Source organism: Orycteropus afer, unplaced genomic scaffold (genome assembly GCF_000298275.1).
Source record: "Orycteropus afer afer isolate SDZICR_OR568_19922 unplaced genomic scaffold, OryAfe1.0 scaffold00332, whole genome shotgun sequence".
In the NCBI taxonomy this organism is placed as follows: domain Eukaryota; kingdom Metazoa; phylum Chordata; class Mammalia; order Tubulidentata; family Orycteropodidae; genus Orycteropus; species Orycteropus afer.
In genome coordinates, this window is record NW_006921919.1 from 2,101,703 (window position 1) to 2,123,579 (window position 21,877).

At 40.2% G+C, this 21,877-nt stretch overlaps 1 protein-coding gene across 1 annotated transcript in view; it reads right to left on the reverse strand.

Moving 5' to 3' along the window:
- The window catches only part of SEC24D (SEC24 homolog D, COPII coat complex component), a 132,695-nt gene that overhangs the window by 85,016 nt on the left and 25,802 nt on the right, over positions 1 to 21,877 (reverse strand). Inside the window, exons 6-7 of the mRNA XM_007952368.2 lie at positions 14,779 to 14,890; positions 13,753 to 13,880 (exon numbers count right to left, since the gene is read on the reverse strand). Of these exons, the coding sequence (XP_007950559.1) occupies positions 13,753 to 13,880; positions 14,779 to 14,890 (240 nt within the window). The remainder of the gene's footprint in view (positions 1 to 13,752; positions 13,881 to 14,778; positions 14,891 to 21,877) is intronic.

The window sequence follows — 21,877 nt, forward strand, 5'->3', positions numbered from 1 at the left end:
CATGAGACAAAGTATATGTGAACTGCTGTATGAAAAGTGAATTTACTCTGTAAATCTTCACCCAAATCCTAATAATAATAAAACAAAAACAAAAAAAAAACCTTAACTTTTACTTCATTTAGCAACATGTTCAACAACAGACCCAATGGCTGCCAAGGAACAAGTATGACCCATTGTACCAAAAATAGTAATGTAAAGCCTTCAGATACCTAATAATCAACCATCATTCTGTAGTTTGTTTTATATTAGTCCTTTAAATGTCCGTCCAACCCCCTAAAGTAAATAAAACCCAGGACAGTTGAGTCGATTACAGCTCATAGTGACCCTACAGGGCAGAGTAAAACTACCCCATGTGGTTTCCAAGGCTGTACATCTTTATGGCAGCAGATTGCCACATCTTTCTCCTATGGAAAGGGTGGGGGGTTTGAACTGCTGACTTTTTGATTAGCAACTGAGCTTTTTAACCACTGCACCACCAGGCTCATATCCAACACTAAGGAGGTCCATTTATTCATCTAAGACCTCTAGTGTATGCCCAGGCCTCTGCTGGATTCTGGATGGCCTTCATCTTCAAGGAATACTAAGCAGTATCTTGAAGTCAAAAGACTTAAAGGAAAGAAGTCTAAAATGGACATTTCAAGATAATTCATGAGCGTATAGAAGCAAGGGGCCTATTGCTAAAACTACAATCATTAAGAAAAGGGAGTATTATTCTATGTATTCAACCAAATAAAACCTCAGAAAGTATATATACAGCCACATGGAGTGTAAACAACTTGGAATTTGGAATCTTGAGTTCCAGCCAAATCACTTACTAGCTGTGTAACTTTAATAAGCCACAGAATCTGTAAAGCTTCTTCGTCTATAAAACTGGGATAACACCGACCTTACAAGGCCTGCTATCGTTCTAAAAAAAGACTGACACACAGTGACATAAAATACATCAGTGATGCAGAATTTTTTTCTTTGATGCATTAAATTGCAGTATAAACTTTGCCAAAATATGTCAACTCATGCTAGCAAGACTGGCTGAAAAGTCAAGTGTGTGACCAGTAATCAGTTTGCCAGGTAATGAATGTGAGATCCAGCCCTACGTAATGTATTGGTGTTGGGTTAATTCTCTGCATTCATTTTCCTTTTCTGTTAACCCTATTTGTTAGTTCTTTGCCATCCATGCCTTTTTCTTTCCAATGGTATCTTCAGCACATCTACTAAATTGATCAGAATACAAACAATATATTGAATCTATTTGAATATGAACAATCATTAGGAAAAAAAAGAATTTAAACAGTATTTAATAATAGGACAAATTTCTATATTCATTGAGTCTTAAGTCAGGTGAAAATTTCTCTGAACCTAAACTCCACAGAACATGATCACCCCAATCAGAGCCCTTTTAACACTGTACTAAAATTAGCTTATACATCAAAATTTTCAGTAAGTCCTAGTCAACAGTAACTGGTCTTGTATTTCTTCATATCCCTAAGGTTCAGCTCAGTTTCTAGTACAGAGAAAGGAGGAGATTATAGATCAAGTGAAATATAGAGTTTTGGATAAAAATTTATCTTCACTAAATGAATTCAGTAAGCAAGGAGATTACTTTGCTTATTATATCCACTTACAATCTAAATCAGATACACAGATATTTCCAAATGCAGTCACAATGGAGTAAAAGGATCTACCATCTGGTTTATAGGTGAAATTACTTAATTGTATCTATAATTAGATATATGCACTTGTCCAAAATGTAAGAATTTCCCATTTGAGAAAAAGAAAATGCAATATCAAGTTAGGTATAATCCTCAGTCTCTTTGTGCTAGAAATCTACATCATTGCTGCCATAGTTCTTAAAATACAACCTCAAAAATAAAAACACAAGTTACTAAACAAAAGAGCTTAAAGTGCAATCATTATTTTTCCTGAATAAATATCTCAGAGTTAATCATATTCAATATAGCAACAGGTTTCACTTAAGACCCATACAAAAAAGTAAAACTTATACTAAGGAATAATATGAAATGTTAAACAATGATGTCATAGATATAGCCTTGGAAAAGGCATCCATCTCCAAAGCAAATGCTCATAAGGAACATTCTCTGATCATAACTGCTCAGGTTACGTTTATTTTTATAAGCTGTTGCTAACACAATGACATGCTTAAAAAGATTCTGTCAAACAATAGAACCACTTTTTTTTTTTTTTTTTTGTAACTGTACTAAACAAATCCTTTTGGTGGATGCCAAATCAGGATATCCTTAAAGAAGATTTTTTTTTTAAAATTTCAGTAACGATGGTAGTATTAATCAGATAAGCGATACACCTAGAAATAAGCAAGCCATTTACTGAAAAGGAAAATGATTTAAAATGGTCTTCACCTGGGGAATAAAAATATTTGTGCTATATATTTGCCTTTAGGAAAAATACCTTAAAACCTCTTATGGAAATTTCCCTGATTATACATAATAAATACTGAAAATCAGTATGTCCCCCTCATTTCCTATTATTAGTTTTTGGGTTCTGGCTTGAGCAATTCAATAAATGATTGTGCCGTTTATTGAGATGTGGATCAATGAACAGAATTAGCATGTAAAGACCAGGAATTTTGTTTTGTACATGTGAAGTTTGAGGTTTCAATAATGCACCCAAGGAGAGATGTCAGAAAGGCATCTAGATATGCGAATATAGCACTGGAGATGCACAAAGGCATGAATGAGAGGTGGAGTATCAGCATGGTGATTATGAGTAAGGGCTCAGGTGCCATACTGTGTCGGTTTGAATCCCAGCTCTGTCATTTACTAGCTGTTGACCTTAGCAAGTTGCCTAACACTATCCCTCAGCTTCCTTATATCTAAAATGGGGATAATAAATAGGTTGATGTGGTGATTAAATAAATGAACATATAGAAAAAACTGGTAATTATGGTCAGTAAATGTTCTACAAGTTTTTACTATTATTATCCTCAAAGGTAGCAACAGCAGAATATATATATGATATTCAGTCTTTGGGGAGAATGGAAAATGTAGAGAGAAAAGAGAAAGAGACAATCCTAAGGCCAAGCCTTCATTGATCTAACATTAAAACCAAACAATCAGTTGCTGCTGAGTCAATTCTGATTCATGCTGTCCCCATGCATGTGAGAGTAAAACTTCCTCCATAATGTTTCCAATGGCTGACTTTTTGGATCACCAGGCCTTTCTTCTGAAGTGCTTCTTGTTGTTGTTATGTGCCATCGAGTCAGCCCCAACTCACAGTGACCTCTCCCTGGGTTTCCAAGGCAGTATCACTACGGAAATAGGATTGCCCAACCTTCCTTCTGAGGGTTTGAACCACCAGCCTTCTGGTTAGCAGTCAAGTGCCTTAGGCACTATGCTACTAGAGCTCCTGAGGTACTTCTAGAGGGACTCAAATATTCAACTTTTCGGTTAGCAGCCAAGCTTACTAACCATTTGCACCACCTAGGGATTTCAATATTAGAATCAAGAAAACAACAACAGGAACTCACAAAAGCATGTGAGGTAGGAATAAATACACCAGGAGGGCATCATGCAAACCATTAAAGACACTCAAACGTACATAACATACAGACTTTCATCCAGCTACTTGGGATAGCGTAGCAATAATGCTTCCGTAAAATTAGTAGCTTCCCAAATTTAGGTCCAGTTAATTTCTCCAAAGAAGAAACTTTTTTTTTTTTTTTCTCCAAGTACACCCTTTAGGGATTTCCTCCTGGTGTTACAGCAACCCTATTACAATCCTTATTTTCATCTCCATCTATTCAGACAAACAAAAGTAAAAGTATTTCTTTCAATAAACAATGTCTTCATTCAAACCAGAAGACACTGCCATATAAGGGACTCCTTCCTAACCATAGTATATTCCAGGGCTTCCTACCAGTTCGTCCTTTGTTCAGTTAAGGCCAACGAAGTGAAATGAGAACAGACCCGAATTTGTAAAATGTGGGTATACCGGACCAATAACCAGAATGGGAAAAATTATGGTTTACACCCTGCTAGAAATTTAATCTCCCTCTTAGAATATAAGGGTAGTGTGCAAACTGCATAGCAACCAAATCTCTTAACCAGCAGAGTTGGAAATGACCATTCTCTGCTCAAGGATGGCAGCCAACTGTGCCACCTTGAATGCACGTTGCTCTCCACAGTCCTGGCAATAATCCAATCTCCCATATTAGGCTCCGGAAAGGGCTTACTACACCTCTTCCAAATCTCCCATTCTAGAGCTTCAATATGTAATTTCCCCCTTCCCAGTTATCATTCCACTTCACCCAAATTTTAAAAATTCAATTTTGCTGCATCTGTCATGATTGAATCAGTTCAGACTGGTTCAAATCCCCGGTATATTCAGAGTAATCCTATTCATTGAAAGTTTAAGGTGGGAAAAAAGGACCTTCTCTAGAGAGAATCTGAATAGAGATGAAAAGTAACGTCAAAATATATTTACCTGCTAAGTATGCAGAGTTCTCAAGTGGAGCTTGTCTGTAATTTAGCTTCCAAAAATAAGCCACCATTCTAACCTCATCTGCTTATTACCTTGGAAAATTCAGAGATAAAAATGCAGCACAAGTTTTCACTAAAGGAAAACCTCATGATGGTAGGGAGATAGCATTTGATTAAAACACAACTTTAAAAAAATAGAAAGCAGTCTGTGTATGTATTTGGTGGAAGTGACAGGAAGGGGAGGCTTGAACTAATATTTGAAAGTGTTTTTCAACCAAAAAACTAAATACCAAGTTTTATTTTCAGACACATGTTATGGAATAATTTTATGGTTAATGCCAAATGGTGAAAACAAGAAAGTTATAGGCTCTGGGTGCGAACAACTGTTGAGTTTTGCTCTGTTCCATGCACACTTGACCCAGCTCAGCTGTCCCATGGAAAGGGGGCAAGGAGAAGATTTCACAAGTGTACAGCTGAAAACTGTGCAAACTAATTGCCACAAATAAGGTGCACCCTAAACTGACACTTCTCACTGGTATAAATCCCATATATCCCATACTAACGCACAGTAGAGTTACTGCCTAGAGTATAGAGTTATTTTATACATGCCATGGGTTTCTTTAGAAGTAGGAATATTTTTTCTACTGATTATGAAAATAACAGATCACTGTAACAAGAGCCAGATAGCACAGAACTATCTGAAGTGGAAAGTGCAAATCTACAAAAAATCCTACTTCCCTGAGAAAAGCTGAAGCAAAGATTTGGAACAAGCTTTTTCTAGGCATATTTATGTTAATATATTTCCTCCATTTCAGGATTGATATTTTAAATGTCTCACCTTTCTGAGATCAATATGCACTTTAAAATTGATATATTTAGTTACAATATGCTTGTCTTATTAAATTATAGTGCTGTTGCTGTTAGCTGCTGTGGCAACGGCCCCCGAATCATGGCAAGTTGCACAATGGAACAAAATACTGACAGGTCCTGAGCCATCCTCATGATCCACTGCAAATCAGGTTGTTGTGATCTGCAGGGTTTTCACTGGCTGATTTTCAGCCCTTTCTTCCTAGTCTGCCTTAGTCTGGAAGCACCACTGAAACCCGTTTAGCAACACACAAGCCTCCACTAACAGAAGAGTGGTGGCTGCTTATGATGTGCATTGGTCAGGAATCGAACCTGGGCTTCCTCCATGGAAGGTGAGAATTTTACCACTGAAGCACCAATGACCTTGCTATATCATACTACACAGCTGTTACAAAGAAGGAGGCAGCTTACTATGTCTCAACATGACAAAGGAGAGCCAGGCATATTAAGTGAAAAAAAGAAAGTGCAGAAGTGTATGTATGATATGTTACCATTTATGTTTTTTTAAAGGACAGATACTTATATGGTGGCAATATATGTATTTCATTTCCAGAAGGAATCACAAAGAACAGATGAAGGTTGTATGCAAAGGAAGAGGGAATTAGTTTCCATTGTACATTCTTTTTAATCTTTTGGATGTTCATGTTTTACTTATTTAAAACTAATTGATTCTTTAAAAAGTACAAAATACTATATCATTATGGATACATGCATATGAAGTCAACATATAAAAACATGTACAGGAAGAATGCATATCAAATTCATTACAATATTTGCCATTACAGAGGGTAAAAGGGAGAGGAATGGGTCTGATTGAAGAAATGAAAGCATATGACTACATAAAGACTTATACAAGAATGTTCATAGAGCTTTATTCATAATAGCCCAAAACTAGGAACAGCCCAGATGTCCATAAATTAAAAACTAGATAAACAAACTGTTATATCCATACAAAGAAATACTACTCAGCAATAAAAAAAAAAGAACAAACTACCGATATAAGCTACGACTCAGATGGCCCTCAAAAATAAACTGAGAGAACTTGTATAAATATTTTGCTACACAAAAGAGTGCATACTGCACGATTCTATGAACATGGAGACCCATAATGAGAAAAATCAGAACAGTGGTTGCCGGGGGTGCGGCACGAAATAACTTGCTGGGGTAAGGGCAACATTCTCTATCTTGATAGAGGTTTGGGTTACATAGGCATATGCATTTGTCAAAACTCACTGAATGTTTATTCAAGATAGGTGTATTTTATTATGTATGGATTTGACCTCAAAAGGAAAAAAAAATCTTTAAGCAAACACTGAATTCTAGTAAATGCATGCTAGAATATTTAAGGGAAAATGTACTGTTGTCTGCAATTCACTTTGAAAGGCATCAAAAAAATAAGACAGGTGGATAGGTAGAGTGATACTTAGTAAAAACCAGTATAGTTAAAGGTAAATGGTAGAATCTAGGTTCCAGGTATAGAGATGTTCACTAAAATTTTTTCAACTTTTCTGTATGTGTGAAAATTTTCATATATATATATATATATATATATTTATATAGCTAAAACATTGTGGTAGTTAAAGTTGTATGTCAACTTGGCTTAGTCTGGTTGAGTGGCTGGGCAGCTGGATGCAGTTATTCCCCATGATGAGATTGGTAATTAACTCCATGGTGGAATCTACTGGAGCAGCTGGGTAGCTGCTTTAGGGATGTGGGCTGCTTCTAGTATACATAAGAAGCAACTCTGAGGAAGGTCTCTAGTGTATGGCACACTTGAACCCTGCATGTAGCTGAGTTGTTGTTCAGCACCCTGCCATGTTGCTCTGCTGATTTTGGAACTCTTTCAGGATTTGAATCAATGGCCTGTTGTATGGTTTGGTACTATCAGGATTATGCCATTTTATTTGTCAACCTAGGGCTTGTCAGCCTCAGCATCCAGCAGCTGCCTGTGTGAAGAAAAGCCTCCAGCTTCAGCAGCTTTTACCCAGCCTGTAGAGCCTAGCACTTTGAACTCAGACTTCTAGTCTCCCAAACTATAAGAGAATAAACTCCTGTTCAAGCCATCCTTTTTTCTTTTTTTTTTTTTTCTGTTAGAGCAGCACAGAGGTAATGAAAACAGAATATGGTACCAAGAGGGTAGGGTGCTGCTCTGACTGCTAACTAAAATGTGGAAACAGGAATGGAGTGCATCCTTGACTCAAGACCCCAGGAAAGAGACCCTGGAAGAAAGACCTAGGCATGTGGCATGACAGACGGCAGTAGCAGAGCCCAGAGACTGGCATGAGACAGCAAAAGCCTTACCAGCCCACAGAGGAGAAAGCTGGATGTCCTTGGGTCATCCTGGCAGAGTGGGTTGCCTTTGGGCATTAATTGATAGAAGAGACCAGCATGAGATGGAGTAGCAAGTTGGCCAGTCCACAGAGCAAGAAAGCTACGTGTCCTTTTGGCAGGAAGACTCCTGGTAGAGTGGCTTGCCCTTGGGCATTAACTGGTAGAAGCAGAGACCAAGGAAACTAGAAGCAGAGCTGCCTCAGCCTCAAGGATAGGACCATGGCCTCTGGGGGTGGAACCACCACAGCCTCCTAGGTTTCCAAGAGTCAGACCTTCAGCAACTTGGTTCTGATGCATGGGACTGCTTGTTCATGTGGGCCAGTGGGATGGAGCCACAGCCGCTGCCCAAAAGTGGGGGGGTGGGCAGGGCTGTCATGCCCAAGAGGTAGAGGAATGGGTCCCGCCAGGCCAAGGGGGTGAGGTCTCCAACTCAGAGGAACTAGGGGACTGGAGTCATCCTGTGAAGGAGATCTGTACAGATGCCATGCAATGAAGATCTGTACAGGTGACAAGGTGACAAGGGGTGGAATTGTGGTAGTTAAAGTTGTATGTCAACTTGGCTGGGCCTGGTTGAATGGCTGGGCAGCTGGATGCAGTTATTTCCCATGGTGAGATTGGTAATTAACTCCATGGTGGAATCTACTGGAGCAGCTGGGTAGCTGCTTTAGGGATGTGGGCTGCTTCTAGTATACATAAGAAGCAACTCTGAGGAAGGTCTCCAGTGTGTGGCACACATGTAGCCAAGTCACTGTTCAGCAGCCTGCCATGTTCCCCTGCCAATTTTGGGACTTTTTCAAGACTTAAATCTATGGCCTGCTGTGTGGTTTGTTACTATCAGGACTGTGCCATTTTCTTTGTCAATCCTGGGCTTGTCAGCCTTAGCAGCCAACAGCTGCCTCAGTGAAGAAAAGCCTCCAGCTTTAGCGGGGTGGGGGCAAGAAGCAGAGCTGAAGCCCAAGGTCACCCCTAGAGCCTGCCATTTTGAACTCAGACTTCTAGGTTCTCAATCTTTAATAGAATAAACTCCTATGTGTTCGAGCCATCCCATTTGTGTTTGTTTTTTTTTTTTTTCTGTTAGAGTAGCACAGAGGTAACCAAAACAAACACACATCTAGATAAGTTATTCTTTAAATCACAAACACACATATCTTACATAGCATGGATTGTTCTGTCAATACATATTGGTCTACCTTATTATAAACCTACCAGCTGTGCCGCAGAAGGAAGATGAGGCAATCTACTTCTGTAAAGATTTATCACCTTGGAAACCCAATGGGGGTCACTATGAGTTGGAATCAACTTAATGACAGTGGGTTTTGGTTTATTATACATAATGATTTTAAAGAAGTGTTTATGATGGACAGAAGACATGAATAGACAGTTCACCAGAGGATATTCAGGTGGTGAACAAACATATGAAGAAATATTCATTATCATCAGCCATTAGAGAGATGCAAATCAAACTAACAGTGAGATACCATCTTGCCCCAGCACTAGTACCAAAGTTCAACAAGGCAGAGAATAAAAAATGCTGGTGAGGATGTGGAAAGATTGGGACTCTCACCCATTGTTGGTGGCACTGTCAAATGATACAACTACTGTGGAAAGCAGTATGGCAATTCCTTAAAAAGTTGGAATTAGAAATACCACTTGACGCAGCCATTCCATTTCTAGGTATACATCCTAAAGAAGTGAGAGCCAGGACAAGAATAGATATATGCACACCCATGTTCACTGCAGCAATATTTACAATAGCAAAAAGATGGAAACAACCTAGGTGTGCCCATCAAGAGAAGAATGGATAACCAAAGTATGGTACATACACCTAATAGAATACTATGCAACCCTAAAGAGTAACGTGGAATCTGAAAAATATCACATAACATGGATGAACTTGGAGGACATTATGATTAGTGAAATAAGTCAATTACAGAAGGAGAAATACTATATTAGTCTGTTACTATAAAAAATCAAGGGAAGGTTTATATATGGAAGAAAATTTTCTTTGTTGGTTACCAAGGGTTGGAGGGGTGGGGAGGGAATACTGTTAGATAGGTAGAGACAACTATTGATTTGGGCGAAGAGAAGGGCACTGTACCAAATGGGAGTGATCAACACAGTGGCACTGAGGAAGATGAAGACATAGAGAGGTGCATGGGAGGTACAGACAACAAAGATGAACCCTTCTGCACATACAGTACTGCATTGTCAGTGATGGCAAACATTGATCTATGGGTGGATAGATGGATGGACAGGCTTAATGATTAGGTATGTCTATGCAGGGGGAAGTGTGACCATGACCATGTATAGGGTTGGCAGACAATATTTCTGTTACAAGTGTATCTGTATGGTATGTAAGAATTTCTGGGTATGTAGTAGAGCTGACAAGGGACAAGGCTGTAGTCACTTCTTGGGCACAGCTCCCTACCCAGATGGAGCAAGTAGTTGAACCTGTGGACTTGGGACCATGGTTGCAGGAGACATCAAGCTCAACTGTCATGACATATTACACAAAAACATTGTTCCACATCTTACTTTGGCAAGTAGCTGGGATCTTAAAAGCTTTCAAGCAGCCATCTAGATGCAACAATGGGTCTCCCCTTGTCCAGAACAAAGAAGAATAAGAAAACCAAAGATGCATGGAAACAATTAGTCCAACGGACTGGTACACCATGCAGTCCTCAGCTCATACAACTATGAGACCAGAAGAACTAGATGGTGTATGGCTACCACTGTCAACCACTTGGAAGGGGATCTATGTAGGTAATACTAGATAGAGTTTGAGAACAATGTGGAACAAAACTCAAAATCATAAATAAAAGGAACCAGGTTTGCTGGTCTGACAGAGCCTGGTGGAACCGAGACTATGGCCCCTCACTGCCCTTCAGATCTAGAACTGAACCTACTCCTGTGGCTTCCAGCCAAACAAGACAGGCATATGAGCTAAACATTTACATTAGGTAGATACACTCTTTGGAAAGATCAATCATGGGAAAATAGAAGGGCTGTGTATGCACAAGGAGACAGCTCTGGAGGCAGGAGTGAATGGGAGGGAAGGAGACAGGGAAGAGGTAGCTATGGGGAGGGGGAGGGAAGGAGACAGGGAAGAGGTGGCTATGGGGAGGAAGTGGGAGGAGAGCTATTGCCTTGTGGGAGATTACAGTCAACATCATTAGAGAAACAAAGTGTATGCACTGTTGAATTGAAGATGAAGTTGCTCTGTAAACTTTCACCCAAATCACAATAATTTTTTTTTTAAAAAAAGAAGTGTTTATGAGCATTACCATATTGTTGTTGTTATGTGCCGTCGAGTCGCCCCTAACTCACAGCGACACCTCCTTGGGTTTCTGAGGCAGTATCACTACGGAAGTAGATTGCCCAACCTTCCTTCCGAGGAGTGGCTGGTGGGTTTGAACCGCCAGCCTTCTGGTGAGCAGTCAAGTGCCTTAGGCACTACGCTACCAGAGCTCCTGCAATTAATACACATACCATATGTTGTTTTGCAAATCATGCAATCCCCTCCCGCATTAGTTTTCCATGCACGCCATGCATGCATTTGAGCGTTATTGACATGGATGTGTTATATGTGGAAATATGTTAGGCTAAATTACTAGGGCTATCATATAAGGAAGGAGCTCTGGTAGCATAGTGGCTAAGACACTTGCCTGCTAACCAGACGGCTGGCGGTTCAAACCCACCAGCTACTCCTCGGAAGGAAGGTTGGGCAATCCTACTTCCGTAGTGATACTGCCTCGGAAACCCAAGGAGGGGTCGCTATGAGTCGGGGCCGACTCGACGGCACATAACAACAACAACAACAACATCATATAAGGAACATGGCTTAGAATAAAGTAAATATTGAATGCACTTCTTGATTTACAAATATGAGACCATACTGCATGTAAGGAGCTCTGGTAGCATAGTGCCTAAGGCATTTGACTGCTAACCAGAAGGCTGGCGGTTCAAACCTACCAGCCACTACTTGGAAGGAAGGTTGGGCAATCTACTTCTGTAGTGATACCGCCTCAGAAATCCAAGGAGGGGTCGCTATGAGTCAGGTCTGACTCGATGGCATATAACAACAACACCTGCATGTAAGGTCAGCTTTGAGGAACAGCTCAATGTCTTTCCTTTGTTCTCATCTAACCCAGTTCACTGAACTCCCACAAAGAAGAGATGGCAGCATTCCACTTCAACAAGGAGAATGAGTGGATACCTCAAAAGAGATAAAAACCACTGTGCACATGCACACCATCCCTCTCTCTTTCTTGCCTGAGGTAAGATGACATGGGCCCCATTAATCACTGCTTACTCCTCTCCTTCTCCATAACGCTTTTCTCCTGGTATTTACACCTCACATGGCCAGCCCAACAAGGGGATAAATCTTTTCTCTCTCTTGCAGACACTCTGTCTCTTCTTCAGGTGGGGCTAGATATACCATCAACAGCCTCTCCTCAAACAAATCATTAGATCCAAGACTGAGATTGCCTATTTGACCTGCTTTGTAACAGTGACTTGTATGTATGTGGGTATCCATTATTTGAGGGCACTGAAAGAAGAGGTGGCAGCAGTATAGGGCCAAGTTAGGTTATTTCTCAATGTCCTGATCACAATAACCATTAGCAGCATCCTAATACCATGTATTTTAAATGTATACTGTGGTGGTTAAGTTTGTGTGTCAACTTGGCTGGGCCTGGTTGAGCAGCTGGGCAACTGACTGCAGTTATCACCCATGGTGAGAGTGGTAATTAACTTCATGGTGGAATCTATTGAAGCAGCTGAGTAGCTGCTTTGGGTATGTGGTCTGCTTTCTGTATATAAGAAACAACTTTGGCAATGGTCTCTAGCTTATGGCATGCGTGAACCCTGCATGTAGCCATGTCATTGTTCAGCAGCCTGCCATGCTCTGCTGATCCTGGGACTTTCAATGGACTGGAATCAATGGCCTGCCATGGTGTTTGGTAACATTGGGATTGTGCCATTTTATTTGTCAACCTTGGGCTTGTTAGCCTCAGCAGCCAGTAGCCACCTGAGTGAAGAAATGCTTCTAACTTCAGTGGGCTGGGAGCAAGAGGCAGAGCTGAAGCCCAAGGTCGACGGACTTTCACCCACCCCCTAGAGCCTGGCACTTTGAATTTAGATTTCTAGCCTCCCAAACTGTAAGAGAATGAGCTCCTGTTTGTCCAAGCATCCCATTTGTGCTATATTCTTGTCAGAGTGGCACTAGGTAACAAGAACATATGCCATTTCTTAATATTTTTTTAATCCATTTAACTACACATATCTTTCCAAGTCAATACATACAGATTTATTTACTTCATGCTTTCTAATCATGCTGATTTGAAGTAGGAGTTTATGAACATCCTGGCCTAGTGATTACTAAAGCAGATGTGGTAAAACCAAGAGGACACTGGTGGTTCAGTGGTAGAGTTTTCACCTTCTATGTAGGAGAACAAGGTTCAGTTCCCAACCAATGAATCTCATGTGCAGCCACCACTCATCTAACGTTGGTGGCTTGTGTGTTGCTATGATGCTAAACAGGTTTCAGTGGAACTTCCAGACGAAGATGGACTAGGAATAAAGTCCTGGCTATCTACTTCTAAAATTCAGTTAATGAAAACCCTGTGCATCACAACAGTCTTATCTGCAGTCTATCATGGCAATGGTGCAGGACCAAGCAGTGTTTCATTCTTTTGTGCATGGGTTCATCTTAGCTGGGGGCTAACTAGAGAGCAGCTAACAATATGTAAGAACAAAGACCCTTACATCTATTATTTTGCTGCAACAACACCTAGATGTGAGGGCCTTGAATTAGAGCATCTGTTACTATGTAACTTTCCAGGTTTTCTGTAAATATGCATTGTTACAACAGGCCAAGGAGTGACTCAGTCATCAGTGTTTATTTAGTGTACATGGTCACAAAAAACATGGCTTGTCAAATATTTATTTTCCTAATAAACAAAATAAGTAGATGTTTTCATATTATGTAAATATATCCAGTGTTCTCAGTATAATACAGAGTCACACTTCAGAAAATAATGCTGAAAGAATTATTTTGGAATTGGTAAACTACTGAGCCACAGGTATTTATTATTCTTACCTCATTTGAAGGAATTGTGGCAAAGGGTTTGATGACAGCAGCTAATGGAATCTGAGCTTGCTTAGCCATATCCGATGTGCATGGGAAACAATATGTTGTACAACGGATGTATCGAGGACTAGCATTGCCTGAAACATTCAAAGGGACACACTTAAAATTTGCTCAGAGAACATTTCCCTAAAATATTTAAAAGATACTTCTAAATTATGCATTGCCTTACTTATAAAACTTTCTTCATGATTTCTAAAAATAAAAAAGTGGTATTGTGCAATTCTATAATCTAGCACATACATGGTGTCATGTCCAATCCCTACATTGGTTCTGTAGGGTAAGTATTGGTCTTTAGATTTTAGAAAACAAAACAGGTTCATAGAGATGACTAAGCCTCCCGTAGGCTGAAAATTGTCACTGGGCTAGAACCAGATCTGTTGACTTCTTAAGTGCTTAATCCTCTACTGCCATCCTGCTAGGCTTCCAAGGTGTTGTAAGTAAATTAAACCAAAGCAGAACATGAACTGACATCTCTGGGTGCTAACAGTTAAAGGCACAACTACTAACCAAAAGGTTGGCAGTTTGAACTCATCCACCAGAAGCACCTCAGAAGCAAGCCCTGGCGACCTGTTTCTAAAGGGTCACAGCTACAAAACCCCTGTGGACTGCAGCGGTACTCTTCACACATTCAGTTGGTATAAGTTAAAAACAACTTGATGACAATTGCTTAACTGATTAGAGCATGAAGTACTTTAAACTCATGAAATAAAATGAGTAATTTTCTTAAATTAACTGATAATACTGCACTAGGTATCACTAGAAACTCTGTAGACCTCTATAAGAAGAGAACAGAATTCAGTTGACAGTAACTTCTCAGCAGCTGAGTGACTGAAGGTGAATCAGACTCCATTATCACCTGTAAGGGGTTCTTCACCAGTGACAGCACTATTGAGGTATCACTGAATTTGCTTTTAAAAAAAAAAAAAGGTCAGATATTTAAAAATTTCAATCAAAAATATAGCTGAAAGTAAATACCTTGGTCTTGTATCACATAATCTGTAGTGACCAAGGGAGGAACCTGGCCTCTTATGTTGGTAGCATAAACTTGTCCCCCTCTGGTGGCTCTGTCATTCTCAATCACTTGGATCTGATAAATAAGACATCAAAAGCAAGTTAAAGTAAGCTAAGACACTTCCAAATACTTAATTCAAGGAATGTTCTCTCTCTCATTTTTTCACACACAAAATAACAGGCATTTTCTAAAGCTTTCAGTTCATTTAATATAAAATTCTCATTGAGAATCTACCATTGTCTCCATGCCATTTTTGTTTATTTTCACAATTTTAGACCAGTGGCTTCCCAAATTCTATTCTGTAATACTGAACTCTGACCTTGATCTGCCAGAGAACTTTATTTTTATTTAATTTATTTATTGGTACCACAGGTATGTATCCCCCCCCCCAAAAAAAATGTAAGATTTATAAGAAAAAAAATTAAAACAACTTTTTAATAGAAAACATCTTTCACAGTTAAAAAAAAAAACTCTGAAGAGCTAAAAATCACTAGATGCAGAAGAATATTTTACAATATGCAACCTAAAGAAACTTTATCTTTATCCTCAAATCCCTTTTAAGTTTTAATTTGATTTTTCCACTTTCCCTCTGCCCCCACTTTTTGAGACATAATAAATAGTATAAAGTGTTCTCTATGAGTTTTACCTATTGTATAAAAACCAAAAGGAGCAAAATTCCCTGTTTTGTCCTCTAACTTGGAAACATATTTTTTTTCTGAAAACATCGATGAAGATTATAAGGAATAATAAATTATCTCTCTGTTATAAATGCCTAAGGATGAAAATAATCTAATAGTATGGAGTCAAGATGAAAACAAAAAGCAATCCTATTGTGGTACAGTGAAATTAGTTATTATGATTCTTTCAGCTGTGGTCTTTGTGGCACCCACCAGATGACTGGATGGAACTATGCAAATGTCAGGTGTTTGTGGTCTACCACGGGGATTGGATAGTTTGCTAATAATATAAATAAGGGACATGGCCCCTTTGTGGGTATGGGACTGCGCAAAAAAGGTGTATGGAACCCTAACATGAGAATTAGTCAATTTTGGCATCTCACTAGCCTTAAAATGAGTCATCCCAGGAGCAGAAAGAGGATCTCACTGCCATCAAGAGAGAAGAGCCAGAGATGGAGTAGAGTGCATTCTTGAACCCAAGATCCATACCCTGGACCTCCTTGGCAGAGAGACAGACAACAGGAAAATGGGCAGGGGTGGAACCAAGAGACCAGTAGGAGAGAGAGACTGGTACAAGACAGAGCAGCAGGCTTGCTGGCCCACAGAGTGAGAAAGCTGAGTGTCTTTGGGCAAGAGCCTTGCTGATGGAGTGGGGTACACCTAGGGGCACCTATCAGCAGAGCTAAAAGAGTTTTGTAACACTTGCCTGAGCAGGGCAGAGGCCAGGATAAGAGGCCAAGGGCCAAAGAGAGGAATACCTGTGGGCATGGCAGAGAAGAGACTGTCCTGATCAGAGAAGAATCATGTTCCTGAACCTAAATTTTAAACTATTGCTTCCCTAATAAACCCCATAATCTTGAGTATTATCTATGAGTTCTCTGTGGCTACTGCCACAAATTACTGAAACACAGCAGAGAAGTAGAGAGTACAGTGGGAAGGAAGGAAGGTTGGTGGCAAAATTGGTAAAGTTTGGAGGGTGGCAGCATGTGTATGACTTCTGCCTTATGGAAATCAGCCTTGGACTGCTGATATTCATTCTATATTCCTCTCCTGAAGTTACAGGAGATTGGAGGATGCCACGCTCGTGCCCTTTTCACACCTAATAATTATCTTCTTCTTTCTCTTGATCTTCACCCTCCCTCACTTCTCTCCTTCATAGGAGAAACTTCATAGGAGAAGACGTGAGGTGGGAAAAAGAAGAGAAATAGTACAATTCAGACAGAAATAAGGAGCTTTGGAGAATATGCATTTCTATATTCCTAAAAAAACTATTAATAATATAGAAACTGTTCTCCCAAATTCTGAAATGTTACCTTCTCTAGTCTCCCTTCCCATCCCACCCAATGCAGGTCCCAGCTGGCACAGATATCATTAATTTTGTAGAATGTAAAGCCAGAGATAGATTTAGCCTGCCTATTTCTAAATATACACTTTTCTGTTTTCCTAATTTCATAGAATTTAAATCCTTATGAAATTAAGAATATAAAATGTGTTATATACTAATTACTATGTAACACAGATAAGATTAGAAGTTGCCATGGGCAAGGACTAAAAGCAAACTGAAAAATCAAAACACTCTAATTTCATACACAGGTTAATCCAGTATATTCAAAACTGTAATAGTTTTTATATTATTATCAACATTTATTTTAACCAATTTATTTTGACCAATTAAGAGTCAATTATGGGAGAGGCAGTCCAAGACGTTAGCATAGCTAGATATCCTCATAACATCCTTCTTATAACAAAGAACCAAGAAAACAAATGAATCAGATATAGATGACATCTTTAGAACCCTGAGTACCAAAGGCAAGTCTGAAAAATCAGGTCAAATGCCAAGTGGAAGGAGAGACTATACAAAAACAGTGGACATGGAGAACTATGGATCATCAGTGCCCTGTCAGATGAACCTGCACAGTGAGGCCATATAGAGACAAAGCAACCCCATCACCTAGTGTGGACAAGCACAACTTTGCACCCACGTCCAGACCCAGGCAGTAATGCCCCTTGTTGTTGTTGTTGTTATGTGCCGTCGAGTCAAACCCGACTCATAGCGACCCCTCCTTGGGTTTCCGAGGCAGTATCACTATGGAAGTAGGATTGCCCAACCTTCCTTCTGAGGAGTGGCTGGTGGGTTTGAACCGCCAGCCGTCTGGTTCGCACCATGTCTCCCCACAGTCACTCTCCCCTGAGCTGGAGGTCTGTGGATCTGGGTGTCCCCTTCCCCCCCCCCATCCATCTTCCCCACACATGACTGCAGTTCAACGGCACCCACCACTACCCTGCCCCCAGAGCTGAGGGTCCATGGACTAGTGCCCACCCTTTGGCTCTGCCACTCACGGTGGGGACCCACACTAGTGGCACCAGTCTCTCTGCCTAGTCACTGCCACCAGGGTCTCATTTCTCCACATAGTCACACATGCTGCAGGTCTATAGAACAGCAATGTCTGCTTCTTTGCCCAACACTAGTGCATGGGCGTCATTTCTTCTTCTGTCCACCCACCTGTGCTGGGAGCCTGTGGCCTGGTAGCACCCCATCTTCCAACCATCCATCCCTGCTGGGGGCCCACAGACGGGTGGCACAAATTTTTAAGCCCAGCCACCTAAGCTAAGGCCCACAGATCAGAAGCATCCATTTCCTGCCTGGCCACCAGGGGCCCAGGGACTGGGGGCAGCACCCCCTTCCCCTCAGCCTACTACACTGGAGGCCTGAGGACCAGGGGCCCCTACTCTATGCCTAGTTGCTCACACCATGGGCCCATGTACCAGTGGTGCTGCTGCTCTGCCCAGCCACTGGCACTAGGAACCTGCCAACTAGAATCACCCACTCCTATGCACAGCCTCCTAAACCAGTATCTATAGACTCAGTGACACCTCCTGTATTCTCCAGTCACCTGAACTGGGGATGCAAGGACCAGCAGCACACCCTCCCCTGCATCATGCTATAGTGGATAGGAACACACACTCTTACCAGGTACCTGTGGACTGGTGATATCCCCCACATCCTGCCAAGTGGAGGCTTATGCCCATTCTGACCACCCCTGCACAGCCCTGATCACCTTGCACCATTGGTGAGAATTTCTGTACCACCCACCTGGTTATCAACAACCTAGACACCCTCACCACAACAACCCAGCAACCAGCAGTGTGCACACATAATACCCAATGCAGTGACCAGTGAGAACACCCCCTGCACTCATCAGTAAAACCACTAAACCACTCACCAAACTGACAAAAGAAAAGCAAGAAAAGATGCAAATAAACCAAATGAGAAATGAGATGGATGACAATACAACACAGCAGCACTATGCACAACAGCAAAAAGATGGAAATAACAGGTGAATGGATAAATAAACTATTGTACATATACACAACGGAATACTACGTGAAATGTCTCATAACATGGATGAACCTGGAGGCAGGACATTGTGTTGTTGTTATGTGCTGTTGAGTCAGATCTGACTCATAGCGACCCCTCCTTGGGTTTCCGAGGTGGTATCACTACAGAAGTAGATTGCCCAACCTTCTTTCCAAGGAGTAGCTGGTGGGTTTGAACTGCCAGCCTTCTGGTTAGCAATCATGTGCCTTAGGCAGTAAGCTACAAGAGCTCCTAGGAGGCAGGACATTAAGCTGTGTGAAATAAGTCAATCACAAAAGGGTAAATACTACATGTATAAAAAGTCAAGAAAAGGTTTACATACAGAAAGAAACTTTCTTTGGTTACCAGGGATGGAAGGGGAAGGGAATGAAAATCATGAACTAGAGAGTAGATACATATTAACTTGGGTGAAGGCAAAGGCAATATATAATAAGAAGAGGTCTGCACAATACGAGTAAGGCAAAGGAGGACACTGGGAGGTACACAAGAGTAAAAGGCCGTAATAACAGTAATAACAAACAATAATTTATGAGTGGATACATAGGTAGATATGCAAGTTAAACAGGTGTGGATGGCATATGAGAGTATTCATGAATAGGTTTGGCAGAGGATATTTCCACAGACCTATTTATACATGCTGTAAGCAGCATATCCATGTATATAGTAGAGCATATAAAAGGCAAAGGTATGAAAACTTCTTAGCCATAACCAAACACCTTGGGGGACTGAGTCACTGGGCTTGAGAGCTTAGAACCATAGTTTTGGGATACATCTGAGTCAACTGGAATAACATAGTCCACAAAGATAATGCTCTGTATCTTACTGTGGTGAGTAGTGACGGGGGTCTCAAAACCTTGTGAGCAGCCATCTAAGATGCAACTATTGGTTTTCCCCCATCTAGAGCAATGAAAAGTGAAGAAAATCAAAGATTCAAGGAAACAATTAGTCCAAAGGATTAATAATAGACTACACAAACCATAGCATCCACTACCCTGAGACCAGAAGAACCAGATGGTGCCTGGCTACCACTACCAACTGCCTTGATCAAGATCATAATAGAAAGTCTTGGGCAGAGTGGGAGAAAAACATAAAACAAAATTCAAAATCATAGAAAAGATAAGACTTACTAGTCTGATAGAGATTGGCAGAATCCTTGAGACTATGGCCCTTAGATACCATTCAAATCTAAAACTAAACCCACCCCTAAGTATTACCTTTCAGCCAAATAATATGTAGGCCTATAAAGTGAATAACACCACCCATAGGAATGTACTCTTCAGAACAATCAACCAGACGAGACCCAAAGGACAGCATTTGCCCAAAAGCAGGGTTCAGAAGGGAAGGCAGGAAGGGGCAGGAAAGAGGTATAAATGGAAACAGAGACCCAGGGAGGAAGTTGAAAGAGTGCTGCTACATAGAGGGGATTTCTACTAATGTCATGAACCAGAATGTATATGGATTACTGAATGGGGAACTAACATGCTTAATGTGCTCTTTAAATTTTCACCAAAATCACAAAAATGTTAAAAAAAAATTATGAAAGTCAAGTTAAAGTCATTATAACCTATATATTAATCATAAATAATTCTCAATCTTAAAATTGAAGTTTTCTAAAATGTTTATTTTTAAATCAGTCATTTGCAATTTAGAAAGCACTGCTGCCAAAAAAAAAAGTTATAAAAGTGGTAATTATATTTCTAAATTATTACACATTTTGGCTAGAACAATACGAAGAAAAGAGTAAAATATAACTCTTCTAGTAATTCTAAAAACGATACTTTAAATATACTGGGGTAGCCTGCATGTTGCTGTGAGGCTAGAGGCTATGCCACTGGTATTTAATACCAGCGTGGTCTCCTATGGTGGACAGGTTTCAACAGAGCTTCCAGACTAACACAGACTGGGAAGAAGGATGGGGCCACTCACTTCTAAAAGAACTGGCCACAGAAAACCTTATGAATAGCAGTGAAACAGTGTCTGATGTATTACTAGAAAACTTCATGAAGAGCCATGAAACATTATCTCATACAGTGCCAGAAGATGAGCCCATCAGGTCAGAAGTCACTCAGAATACAACTAGGGAAGAACTGCCTTCTTAAAGCAGAGTTGACATTAATGACGTGAATAGAGTAAAGCTATCTGGACCTTCATTTGCTGATGGGGCACAACTCAAAACAGGAAGATAGAGCTGCAAACACTCACAAATAATTGGAATGCAGAATGTACAAGTACAAATCTAGGAAAATCAGAAGCTGTTAAAAATGAAATGGAACACATAAAGATCAATAACCTTGGCATTAAGCATGCTGAAATGGACTGGTATTGACCACAGTGAAGTAGAAAATCATAAGGCCTATTACGCTGGGAATGACAAATTGGAAGAATGGAGTCATATTCATCATCAAAAAGAACATTTCAAGATCTATCCTAAAGTACAATGCTGTCTGTGATAGGATAACATCCAGACACCTACAAGGAAGATCAGTTAATACAACTATTATTCAAATTTAGGCACCAGTCACCAAAGAAAAAGATGAAGAAAATGAAGATTTACACCAACTTCTGCAGTTTGAGATTGGCCAAACATGCAATCAAGATGAATGGATTATTGCTGGTGATTGAAATATAAAAGCTGGAAACAAAGAAGAAGCACCAGTAGTTGGAAAATTTGGTTATAGAAATGATGCTGGAGATCACATGATAGAATTTTGCAAGATTTATTAGACTTATTAATTGCAATTTTTTTTTTAACAACATAAACAGTGACTATAAATGTAGTCCTCGCCAGATGGAATACACAGAAATCTAATTGATTACATCCATGGAAAGAGCCAATGGAGGAGCTCAATATCATCAGTTAAAACTAGGCCAGGAGCTGCCGGTAGAATAGACAATGAATTATTCACATATACGCAAGTTTAAGTTGAAGCTGAGGAAATTAAAACAAGTCCATGAGAGCCAAAATATGAAGTTGAGTTCATCCCACCTGAATCCAGAGGCCATTTG